This window comes from Erinaceus europaeus, chromosome 20 (genome assembly GCF_950295315.1).
Source record: "Erinaceus europaeus chromosome 20, mEriEur2.1, whole genome shotgun sequence".
Classification (NCBI taxonomy): Eukaryota; Metazoa; Chordata; class Mammalia; order Eulipotyphla; family Erinaceidae; genus Erinaceus; species Erinaceus europaeus.
Window position 1 is genome coordinate 38,657,748 of NC_080181.1, and position 12,623 is coordinate 38,670,370.

At 38.5% G+C, this 12,623-nt stretch overlaps 1 protein-coding gene across 2 annotated transcripts in view; it reads right to left on the bottom strand.

The window, feature by feature from the left end:
- The window catches only part of GABRG3 (gamma-aminobutyric acid type A receptor subunit gamma3), a 671,194-nt gene that overhangs the window by 47,515 nt on the left and 611,056 nt on the right, over nt 1-12,623 (bottom strand). For both annotated transcript variants that reach the window (XM_060179248.1, XM_007526462.3), the window contains exon 6: nt 9,394-9,531. In XM_060179248.1, the coding sequence (XP_060035231.1) occupies nt 9,394-9,531 (138 nt within the window). The remainder of the gene's footprint in view (nt 1-9,393; nt 9,532-12,623) is intronic.

The window sequence follows — 12,623 nt, forward strand, 5'->3', positions numbered from 1 at the left end:
TTGGTGCTGTGATATTTTTCCTTCTCTCTGTCAGTGTAACTCTGTTTCTGTGTATTAGGGGAGAACGGAAGCCAGTTTGGAGCAGTGAATCCCCAACAACAATAAATAACAACAAAAAAGAGTAGCAGTTGAAAATACCACTTAGAGAGGATGGCGAAGTTTCTATAAAAATATTCTAGAACCCGATCAGCTTATTATAAGAATTTCCTCCAGTCTGTAAATATTTTAGAGTGGTCTCTAATGTTGTTTTAAATTTTTATTTATTGATAGTGACAGACAGAAATTGAGAGTTAAGAAAGAGGGAGAAAGACAGAGAGAAACCTACAGAACTGTTTCACCTCTTGTGAAGATTCCCACTTCTGCAGGTTAGGATTGGGGGCTTGAACCTATGTCTTTACACATGGTGATGTACTCACTCTACAGAGTGTGCCACTGCAGGATCCTTCCTTAATACTATTTAAATAAAAATCCCCTTTGGCTATTTTAACACCCCTTTAACAGTGCAGTACTTTGATGCATGTGGGAATTATATTTGAGTTCTACCACCAAGGCAAGATAATGTACAAAAGCTACTGAAGCATCTGGCTCCACTGATCACTCGCTGTAGGTACATTGATTTTGATAATGAATTTAGGCCTATAAGGTAAAGGGAAAAATACTGTAGCATCTGAGCTTCCTTTGTTGATATGGTACTGTCATGTGGCACCTTGGCTTAAACTGAGACTGTACAAATGGCTACTGAGTGAATTTTCTACTGCTCCATCCTCCAGAAAGTCTTCTAAAGATATTACTTCCATTTTCTTTCTTTCTCCATTTCTCTCTCTCTCTCTCTCTCTCTCGTTCTCTCTCGCTCTCCCCTTTTTCCCCCAGGGTTATTGTCAGGGCTCAGTGCCTTCACTACAAATCCACTGCTCCTGGTGGCCATTGTTTCCATTTTATTGGATAGGACAGAGAGAAGCAGAGAGGAGGAAAGACAGAGAGGAAGAGAGAAAGATAGACACCTGCAGACATGCTTCACTGCTTCTGAAGCAACTCCCCTGCAGGTGGGGAGCAGGGACTCAAACCAGAATCTTTGAACAGGTCCTTCTGCTTCATACTATGTGTGCTTAACCCATGTGCCACCACTCAGCCCCCAAGGTATTACTTCCTTTTCGTTCAGTGCCTCTTTCTCACTGAACTTTCATTATACTTTCCCCCATATATACATCATTCTGATTTTTGACATCAATATTTTCCCTTTCTGTTCATTTAAGAGAACATCGGTATGAGACAAACACAGTCCAGGTGCTTCTTACAACAAGCCTTCTTGTCTTCATGGATTATGATAAAAAACATAAATATAAAAACTATGTAAATCGTATGAATATGCTGGGAAATTGTGCAGATGCAGTCACATCTGCCATGTTGTCCCCTCAGGCTACTGCTAGTTCCCGCGAGAGTTGGGACATTCTCGGAGTGCCTGTTCCGCCATGTTGTGCCCTCAGGGCATTGTCTATTTCCCCGCGATATTTGGAGTGCTTTGGTTACTCCTCCCCCTCCCATTCTCACGAGAGTTATTATCCTATCCTGGAGTGCTATGGTTACTCCTCCCCCTTCCCATTCTCGGGAAAGCTACTCCTATAAAAGCCCTTCTTCTTCTGCACCTCACTCTCTTGCCAGCGCTTCACTTCAGTGTTCAGACGCAGGAAAGGTTACTGTGTGAGGCGGCCAGGCCATTTTTGCTACCTCCACGTGGCCCAACCTGTTTCTCTAGCACCCAACTCTGAGGTGCCAACGCAAATAAAGATTTGTGTTTCCTCTTCGCTCCGGACCTCCTCTCTCTCTTCTCCACAGCACACAATAACATGAATAGACTAGGAATTGGAGTCTTATAGCATCAGAATAGAATTCAACAGGAAGATGATATTTCAACATATACTTAAAGAGTGTAGAGAAGCTAGTTGTGCAGAAATCTTGGGACAGGCTGCTAGGCTGAGAACATATGGTACAAATAAACTGCACATGGTTGGAGAGGAACCAGGGAGGGGGCTGTGCTGAGATGTGGGAGTCATGCCATAAGGGCCATGGCCATGTGGGATTTGTAGGCTATAACATTGTTATTAGCTTTAAGGGGGAAAAATGGGGGGGGGCAGGGGGCAAAGAATTGTTTTTAGCTGAATAGTACTGACTTTACTAGCAATTTTTAATAGACTTGAGGTGGTCAGGACTTGAATCAAAGGAATGAATTAAGGGCTATTTAAGGAAAGTGGATGTGGTAAGTTAGTTAATAAAGTTATCAGTGACATTTGGAGAGAAGTCCTTATATTGGGATAATTTGTAGATGCAGTCAGCATTGGCTGTTGATACTTTTTGTACAAGAGAGTAAGTAAACTAGGGAAAGAGAGAGACAGGCTGGGAGTATGGACCGACCTGTCAAAGCCCATGTTCAGCAGGGAAGCAATTACAGAAGCCAGACCTTCAACTTTCTTCATCCCACTATGATCTTAGGTTCATACTCCCAGAGGGTTAAAGAATAGGAAAGCTATTGGGGGAAGGGATACAGAGTTATGGTGGTGGGAATTGTGCAAAGTTGTACCCCTCTTATCCTATGGTTTTGTCAATGTTTCCTTTTTTTTTTTAATTTAAGAAAGGATTAATGAACAAAAACATAAGGTAGGAGGGGTACAACTCCACACAATTCCCACCACCCAATCTCCATAGTCCACCCCCTCCCATGATAGCTTTCCCATTCTCTAGCCTCTGGGAGCATGGACCCAGGGTCGTTGAGGGTTGCAGATGTTTTCTTTTTATGAATAAAAAATTTTTTAAAAAGAGAGGAGGTAAGGCAAGTGGAAATAAGCATAGATAGTAAACAGAAACTGGGGCCAGGAGGTGTTGCACCTAATTAAGCACAAACACACACTACAGTGTACAAGGACCCAGCCAGGTTCAAGTCCCTGGTCCCCGCCTTCAAGGGGAAAGCTTTCACAACTGGTGAAACAGAGCTGCAGATGTCTCTCTGTCTCTCCCTCTCCCACTCCCCTCTCAATTTCTCTGTTTTTATTAATAATAAATAAGTAAAATAAAATAAAAACAGAAACCTAGTGTACTCCTAGATGAATGGAGAGATAACACAAAAGTTTAGAGGACTAGGAATAGCGGAGTGAAACCCTAGATCCAAACTGCCCTGTGAGCCAAGGGAAGAGAGCAGGAATGATGGTGAGAGAAGGCTTCATGTTGCCATCTCCTGGCCATCTGGTCCAGAACAGTGCTGACGGAAGAGTGAGAATAAAATGGATTGGATTAAGGAAAATGGAAGCACAGTGGAGTCAGTGAAACTAGACACTCTGTAAAACAAATAAACAAAAACAAGCGAAAAAAAAAAAAAAGCAGTGCTTTCTCACTAAAGCTAACCTGAACATTTCTATGATCTTCTGTTTCCTCCCACTCATTTAATTAGTTTTACCAATAAGCTGAGTATAATCAAACACTACATATTAGTAATGTTCAGGATTTATTACTGGTTATAGCATAAGCAACAGCAAAAGTTATTCAATATCTCACTTTTAAATATCTTACTTATGGATATTTATTTATTTATTTATTTTTGGGAGGAGGCATGTAGATGAGACACCAACTTCTGGATATTTCTAACTTGTGGGCCATGTTATAATTCATTAAAATGTTTGATCTGGAAAAAAATGTTTTATCTGGAACTTTCAAAAAATTATAACCAAACTATCTCTTAGACTTTGTGAAAACTTACTTTGGTTCTGGGTGTGGTACAAATATAGTGTGAAACTGCACACCTGGAATCGTTTAATTTTGTAAACCAATATGACATAATGAATAATACAAATATTTCATTTGACTGTTTAAAAAGTTTTTGTAGGGCATATGTTGTAAAACTTAAAACTAAAAGGGTGCTTTTGCATAATTTATACAAGTGGCAGGCTTATTACGTAATTAAAAACCATGGTGGGAAAATAAGCAAGAGAGAAGGAACAGATTAGCTAGCCATGAGGCATAGGTTACCATTCCTTAAGGTTCAACAGCATTCAGCAGAGAGTCCTCGACAAAATAGCAGTGACAGGAACAGAAAATCAAAAAAGGCTGAATTGCCAGACTGTCCCTTAAATAACTTTCGAGAACCCACAATTCCCTGTGAGTTTACATCCTATGCTATATGTTTGCTATATGCTAATAACATTAGCCATATGGTAATTACATCGTGGCCCACAGGTTTTTGTTTGTTTGTTTGTTTGTTTTTGTGTGTGTGTACAGTCAATAAAACACAGTGTTCCCAACAGGGACAGAGCTCAGTAGTAAAGCATTTGACTGCAGAAAAAAGGTTGCTTTGAAGACCATAAGTAGGAGGTAATGGAAAAATCAGGGTTGGGATATGTTCTCTGGGAAACTTCTGTCACTTCAAAACTACACTACACTCTTTCCTAGTCACTTTATACTGAGGAATCTCAGTTTCCTGGGTCAGATAAGCTACCTGAGCTTCCGGTTAGTTAATGCTACCTGAGCTTCAGGTTGGTTAAGTTTAGTCTTGAAGCATTAAACTAGAACAATATTGTATTATAACCTTCTGGACCTCTTGAATTTCTTGACCAAGGTCTTTAAATGAGACCAGTAACTGAAATGGCATTTCCTATTCATTTATTTCCTAGTTGAATAATGCTGTGTAAGCACAGTGTGAAGTGGAGAGAAGATGGAATTTGATGAGGCTAGGGTTTGGTTAAAGATAAAGAGGAAAGAGAGTGTCCATAGAGTGATGGTAGTGACTGCTAAGGGTTTTCTGCTATAGAACAGTCTGGTTGAGGTAGGAAGTGATGGGAGGAAAAGTGGCCACATTGAATTCACAGGAGTACTTGAAACAGGAGTAAGTGAAAAAAATCTATCATTTAGCTATGCAAAACAAAGTAAAAGGTCTGTTATTGAAAAAAAAAAAAACAACTTTTGGTGTCGGGTGGTGGCACATCTGGTTGAGTGCACATGTTACAAAGCACAATGACCCAGGTTCCAGCCCCCAGCACCTCCCTGTGTGTGTGGGGGGCTTAATGAGTAGTGAAGCAGTGCTGCGGGTGTGTCTCTGTCTCTCTCCCTCTCCATCTCACCCTTCCGCTCAATTTCTGGTTGTGTCTGTCCAATAAATAAATAAAGATAATAAAAAAATTTTTAAATGTTCCCTCTAACCTTGAGTATTTCTATGAACTAATGATCTTTTTAATGGTGCAGAATTTCTTTGTTTTATTGGTAACTTAATAGTGGTTTGTAGGGTTATAAGACTACAGGGGTAAAGTTTCATCCCCAAATTTGTGTCCCATAGTTCTCAAAGAGCATGCTTTACACAATCAATGTGATATTAAGTTTCTTATTTTTATCCACCAATAGGTTTTCTTTTTTAAAATATTTATTTATTGATTGATTCCCTTTTCTTGCCTTTGTTGTTTTATTGTTGTAGTTATTCTTGTTGTTGTTGTTGTTGGATAGGACAGAGAGAAATGGAGAGAGGAGGGGAAGACAGAGAGGGGGAGAGAAAGGTGGACACCTGCAGACATGCTTCACTGCTTGTGAAGGGACTCCCCTACAGGTGGGAAGCCAGGGGTTCAAACCGGGATCCTTACCCCAGTCCTTGTGCTTTGCGTCATGTGGGCTTAACCCACTGCACTACCGCCGGACTCCCCACCAATAGGTTTTCAAGACCACAAGATCATGAAAGACAGAAATACAAGACAAAGTTGGGAGTGTTTATATTCAAAGTTTCATCACACAAATTTTTGTTAATATTTATGAGTTGCCATAAGATACCAAGTTTCGCTTAGTAAAGATCAAAGAACCTTACACAAAAGTCTTTTGAGGAATGCCATTTGCATAGGTCATAAAAAGTTGATTATAGGGGGTCGGGCGGTGGCGTAGTGGGTTAAGCGCATGTGGCGCAAAGCGCGGGGACCAGCATAAGGATCCCGGTTCGAGCCCCCAGCTCCCCACCTGCAGGAGAGTCGCTTCACAGGCGGTGAAGCAGGTCTGCAGGTGTCTATCTTTCTCTCCCCTTCTCTGGCTTCCCCTCCTCTCTCCATTTCTCTCTGTCCTATCCAACAACGAATTGCGTCAACAAGGGCAATAATAATAACCACAACGAAGCTACAACAAGGGCAACAAAAGGGGGGAAAAAATGGCCTCTAGGAGCGGTGGATTCATGGTGCACACCGAGCCCAGCAATAACCCTGGAGGAGGAAAAAAAAAAAGTTGATTATATAAATCAACTGTGAATATTAGTTTATTTGTTGAAATTCCTACAAATGTAATCTCTTTGGAGTCCTGTAAAAATTTAGCTATTAGTACTTGTTTGGTTTCTATTTAAAATATAGTGTACAGTATGCTAATCTTTTTAGAGTCTACTTTCAAAAAATACTGTACTGCTCAACAAGAGTATGCTTTTATGTCTCATCTCCAGTCCTCATTGCCTTTGTTATTGTAGAGTTTACTTCTGTATGTATTGTAAACAGTGACAATTGGCATCCTGCTTTAGACTTTCAACTACACTTATGTGAATAAAATTGGAGAAATTTTTACATGTATGTATTATTTTTCAAACATTTCATTCTTTTATTAAATGCAAATATCTATATGTAATTTTATATTAACTTGAAGAACTAACATTTTCGTACTACAGGCCTTCTGATGGTGACTTCTTTGCATTTTTCATCAAAAAATAATCTTGACTTTGCTCATATATTTTTAAAAATATACTGGCAGGCTATACAATTTCAGGTTTTACTTTATTTTTTTAGTACTTTAGAGATGCCATTCCATTATCTGTTGGCTTACACAATTTCTTATAAGAAACTTGCTTTAATGGTTATGTTTGGGGGGTAAGTAGCTTACTGGTCATGCAAAGAGATTCTCATGCCTGAGGCTTGAAAATCCTAAATTCAATCCCCTGCACCACTATAAACCAGAGCTGAGCAGTGCTCTGGTAAAAGTAAAATGGTTATTTTTGTGTCTTTGTTAATAATGTGTCCTTTTATTTTTACTTAGCTTATATACTTGTTATTTCACATCGGTTTTAACAGTGGGGTCCTGATGCAGCTTAATGTGGTTTTATTTAGGTTTCTTATGTCTGGGATTCACTAATCTTCTTGTATGTATGTATTAAAAATTAAATTTAGGTGGTCCAGGAGGTGGCCCAGTGGACAAAAGCATTAGACTCTCTAGCCTGAGGTCCCAAATTCAATCCCTGTCAGAACATGTGCCAGAGTGATGTCTGGTTCTTTCTCTATCTCTCCTTCTATTTTTCTCATCAATAAAAAATTAAGTATATTAAAAAATTAAATTTAAGAGAGTTTGGGTGGTGGTACACCTGGCTGACTGCCCATGTTACAACTGGGTTCAAGCTCCCAGTCCCCATCTGCAGGGGGAAAGCTTCACAAGTGGTGAAGTAGTGCTGCAGGTGTCTCTCTATTGCTTTCTATCTCCCTGTTCCTTGCAATTTCTGGCTGTCTCTATAAAATAAAGAAAAATACTAAAATAAATTTTTAAACTTTCATTTATATTTTTACCTCCCCAAACACCAAACACATTAACTGCTCAGACTCTGTTTGCCACTCTCATAATCAATCCCAGCCATCACTAGACAATGGTATTAAAGCTGCCTTTGCCTGGGAGTATGGATCAACCTGTCAATGCCCATGTTCAGTGGGGAAGCAATTGCAGAAGCCAGACCTTCCACCTTCTGCATCCCACAATGACCTTGGGTCCATACTCCCAGAGGGTTAAAGAATAGGAAAGCTATCAGGGAGGAAGTGGGATACAGAGTGGGAATTGTGTGGAGTTGTACCCCTCTTATCCTATGGTTTTGTCAATGTTTCCTTTTTATAAATAAATAAATAAATAAATAAATAAGAAATAAAAAAATTAAGTTGCCTTTGCATCTTCTTTCATGTAACCCCACCCTCCCCTGAACACCAGGAAAGGAACAGCAGCATCCAGCAGCAATTCCCTCTGGTCACTTTACTTTGGGTTTCTCTCACTCCCAATGGTCAGTGAGTGCATTTCAACTTCTCAGGGAGCAAGACTTACATTATTAATGTAGGTGATTCATGACTGGAAAAAAAATTCGTCCTGCAAATATTTCCATTCATGCTGCCTCCACAGCTCATTTGAATAAATTATGATCTTCCACTCCTTTGACCCTATCATTGTTTAATATTTAAACACAGATGATATTTCTCACCTGTTGTTATAGCACCTTTGGGAAATTTTGTCTTTCCCTGGTGATCAGCTAGCTTTTCAAATCCATCTTAATGGGTAAATGGTTCTCTGTTTTACAACCCTATGGAGAATTTGAAGTGCCCTTTAAAGATATTTATCAAACTTTGTACCTTAATCTAGTCATCGGGAAACAAGTTATTATAGAATTTTAAAGCCAGTAAATTATTCATATTAACAGACACTAATATCTGTAAAATACTGATTACCTACCACACCTCCTGCCAGAATTAGAAATAAAACCAACGGAAATATAGTGGAACATAGGAATAAGTTCATGTTAAAAAAAAATACACATGTACACATAAATAAAAACACCTCATCAAACAAAAAGCATATTCAAATGCATTAATAAGCAAAACATGTTTATGTAATCACATTCCTTATACTAGCCATATAATAGTTTAATAAAATCATATTGCTGAATAATATTGTGTTTAAATTATTGAGAAAAAGACATAAGCTTAGAGTACAGGAAGGAAACAACAGTTCTGGAGGTTCTGAATTTTTGTTTATAAGTCTGCTCATCTGAAAAATTTTGGAATAGCATGACTTTACAATTGCTTATACTTTTGAAATTAATAAATAAAAGCTTTAAAAGCTTTACATGATAGGGATGAAAGGAAATCAAAACTAACACAAGAAAGGTAAATTTTTTAAATATAAAAATAGTATAGGGACATTTTTGTTATGAAGTGGTGTAAAATGTAGATATTTTATTGGGAGAAAAGAAAGAATTTTATCTGAAGATGAAACCAGTTATTTGTGGAATGGAAAAAAAAAGACAAAGTGTAAGTGCAAGGGAATTATGTTGATAATTTTTTTTTTATGTTGATAATTTTAGGAGAAAGAAACTTTAGCAAAAGGATTTTCAGTGAAAGAAACTACTATGTGTAGTCAATCTGGTTAGAGTCTAAATAATTATTATATCAATTTTAAAATTAAGTTTTACTAATCATAGTGTATGTGTGCAAAATCAGATTTTGTTTTCATTTACTAAATGCATAAAAGTCGGTTTATGTATGTAATCAGCTTTTAATAACGAGAGGGAGCCTAACTATGGCTGTACAGAAATTTAAGTATCAGGAGAGACATCAGATATTTTTGAGAGTTGTGCTTCTTTAACTTAATTCCTACCTGCAGAAGTTGTCACGATTTCTGTAGTATTTCTGAGGCCCATAAAATCAAATTGGTATAGGCGCCATGATTTCTGATCTGCTGCCTCAACTGAATTTTTTCTCCATCTATAGATCATTTCTTCTTTAGGGTAACCATCTAGAAAAAAAGAAAAAAAAAGTTCTTGAATATTTAAGTTTACAAACATTAAGTTAAAAATATAATTTCAATTACAAGTGATGAACGAGAGTTAAATTTTTAGATATCACTTATTCTCTAAATTTTCTTCAAGAACATTCAAACTCCAAAAATCCATAAGTGAAAGACACACATGAAGTTTCTGATACAATTTTTTTTAATTATCTTTTTTTATTTGTTGGATAGAGACAGCCAGAAATTGACAGGAAGAGGAAGAAAGAGAGGGAGAGATACAGAGAAACAGATGCAGCATTGCTTCACCAGTTGTGAAAATTCCCCCCTGCAGGTAGGTGCCAGGGACTCTAACAGGGGTCCCTGCACACTGTAATATGTATGCTCAATCAGTTGTGCCATCATCCAATCCCTACAATGTATTTGTACCAGATACAATTCAATTGTTACTTCTTTAATTGTGGAGAGTTGTTGACCTTCAAAGAGTGTAGTTCAGAATGTCCTTAGCCCTCAGGCAGTGAGTTTTAAGGGCCTAAACCACAATCACAGCTAGCATTCATCCCCAGGGTTTAATCCATCCATTTCTCAAGAGATAAGCCTTTAATAAGGCAACCACTCCAGGATTAGAGAAGTCTGCTTATGGTCTTGTGTTCTGAAATCAGTCTCTTGCTCTGATTATGAATGAATTTTGAACTTTTCCAGTGATGAGTTCCCATCTTGTCAGTTGTTCCAGGGAACAAGATCCTCAATGTGTCTGTCACCCACTGATGGCAACAGAGAGCAGTGCAGCATGGATAGGGGCTCTGCACTAACCTGGCAGGTGCTGTTACCATGGTTGCACTGACTTCCAGAGTCCAAACTTGAGACTGAGCAAAGTCCTTTTCATGACACCTGGATCCTTTCTTCTAATCAGTGCTTGGGACAACACTGGGCTGGAGCTTCCTGACTTGGCTGAAAGGCTAACTTGCCACACTGATTTCTGTGCTACTGTCCTATCAATAAAATGTCAGTGGCTCAGGGACCAGATTCTAATTTTGAAAAACAGAAATCTTTGTTCCTTTTCCAAGGTTTAAATTTCCCAGAGATGCAAAAGAAAAGTTTACAAAAATAAATAAATTAATTAAATAAATAAATAAAATAAAATTTCAATATGAAAAAGCACCAGGCACAGAAGGCATGCAAGGAATTATACCACACTTGCAACAAGTAGATTCTACAAATGTTCCTTAAAGCAGAGAGTAGAAAACAAAGGAAAACAATGATCCACAACCTGATAAATGCACAAGAACAAATCTCATAGGCAAGTATTTTCCCAAATTTTGTAGCCAGCTTACTAATTTTAATGTATTATGATCTAACTGGAGTAAGAGGAATAGAAGAGTAAATCTATGAGTACCCTCATGTGTTCATCTTCATAGAAGGCAGATAAATATATGCTTGGGTTCTATCAAATACAATTTTGTTTTACAAAATATAAAATATCAGCATGCATTTGTGCTGAAAACATTGAATAAATTAGAAAAGCACAGACAGAATTAACTTGAAGTGTTTCATATTCTGAAACACTTGACAGAGTATTAATTTCACTAGTATATTGTGGTGGGATTTTTGCAAGTGTAGAGCCCTACTGGTATAATCTGAGTATTTACAAGAAGATTTATTGGGGGCCTAGGTGTGGTGCAGCTGTTTGAGCACATATACTACAATGCACAAGAACTCTAGTTCAAGCCTTTAGTCCCCACCTGTGGAAGGAAAGTTTTGCAAGTGGTGTGAAGTAGTGCTGAAGGTGTCTCTCTATATCCCCCACTTCCTCTCAATGTCTGGCTGTTTCTATCAAACAACTAAAGATTAAAAAAAAAACCACTGTTAAAATATTGTTTAAAAATTTTAAAAAGAACTTTGATGGGGGCAGAGCCAAGATGGCGACTTTGGAGCCACAGCTGCTGTGAGCTCCAAGAGGCAGCAGCCTGCAACCTGAAATCCACTGGATCTGGTAGGTTATTGGGTTATCTGTAGGAGGGGGGACACAGGCTGGTCAGAGTGACACAAAAATACAGAACTATAACTCTCTCTTGGGCTGACAAAAGGAGGTCAGGGGAAAAAAGAAAAATCCTTTGACTCACTGGCCCCCCCCAGCCCAGTACCAGCCTGCAGGGGCAGCTCAGCCACTCCTAGCAGGCTCCCTGCTGAGCTATTTTCTTTAACAAGATTCCTGGCTCCTCAGGGGGTGTCATTCCAACCCTCTTCCTTTACTCTCTCTTTTTTAAGTGGCCAGAGCTCTACTTGAGTGATAAAATACTTGACCAACCAAAGCCTCATCCCCGCCTGGGAATGACTACCTGGAGGGGTTTTCAGATTCCTCTCACAATTGGCTGTCTCTTTCCAGGCTGTCTGCAGTCAATTGAGCAGTCCAAGCTGCAGACTGACTGTTAGGAGTTTTCTACTCTAAAAAAATACAAGCTGCCTCGAGTTAATTAGAGAAATGAAAGCTGAAATAGCTGAGCTAAAAGGCCAACAAGCAGAACAAGCTAATACTCTAACTGAACTGAAGAAAGAAGCTGATGGAAGGGAAAGCAGATTAACAGAAGCAGAAAACAGAATTAGCCAGACAGAGGATGAGCTAGATAAAACTAAGAGGTAAAAGAACTCAAAAAATTGAGAGACACTGAAAACAACAACAGAGACATATGGGATGACCTCAAAAGAAGTAACATTCATATCATTGACCTACCAGAGGAAGAAAGAGAGGAAGGGTAAGTAAATATTTTAGAGGAAATAATAGAAGAAAACTTCCCAGATCTAAACAACAGAAAGGACATTAAAATTCAAGAGGCCCATAGAGTCCCAAACAAAATGACCCCAGACCTGAAGACACCAAGACACATAATAGTTACAATGAAAAGAAACAAGGATAAATAAAGACTGCAAGAGAAAAACAAAAAGTCACATACAGGATAAAACCCATAAGACTGTCAGCAGATTTCTCCACTCAAACTCTAAAAGCCAAAAGAGAATGGCACGAGATCTATCGAGCTCAAAATGAAAAAGGGTTTCTACCAAGGATAATATATCCTGCTAGACTTTCATTTAAACTAGATTAA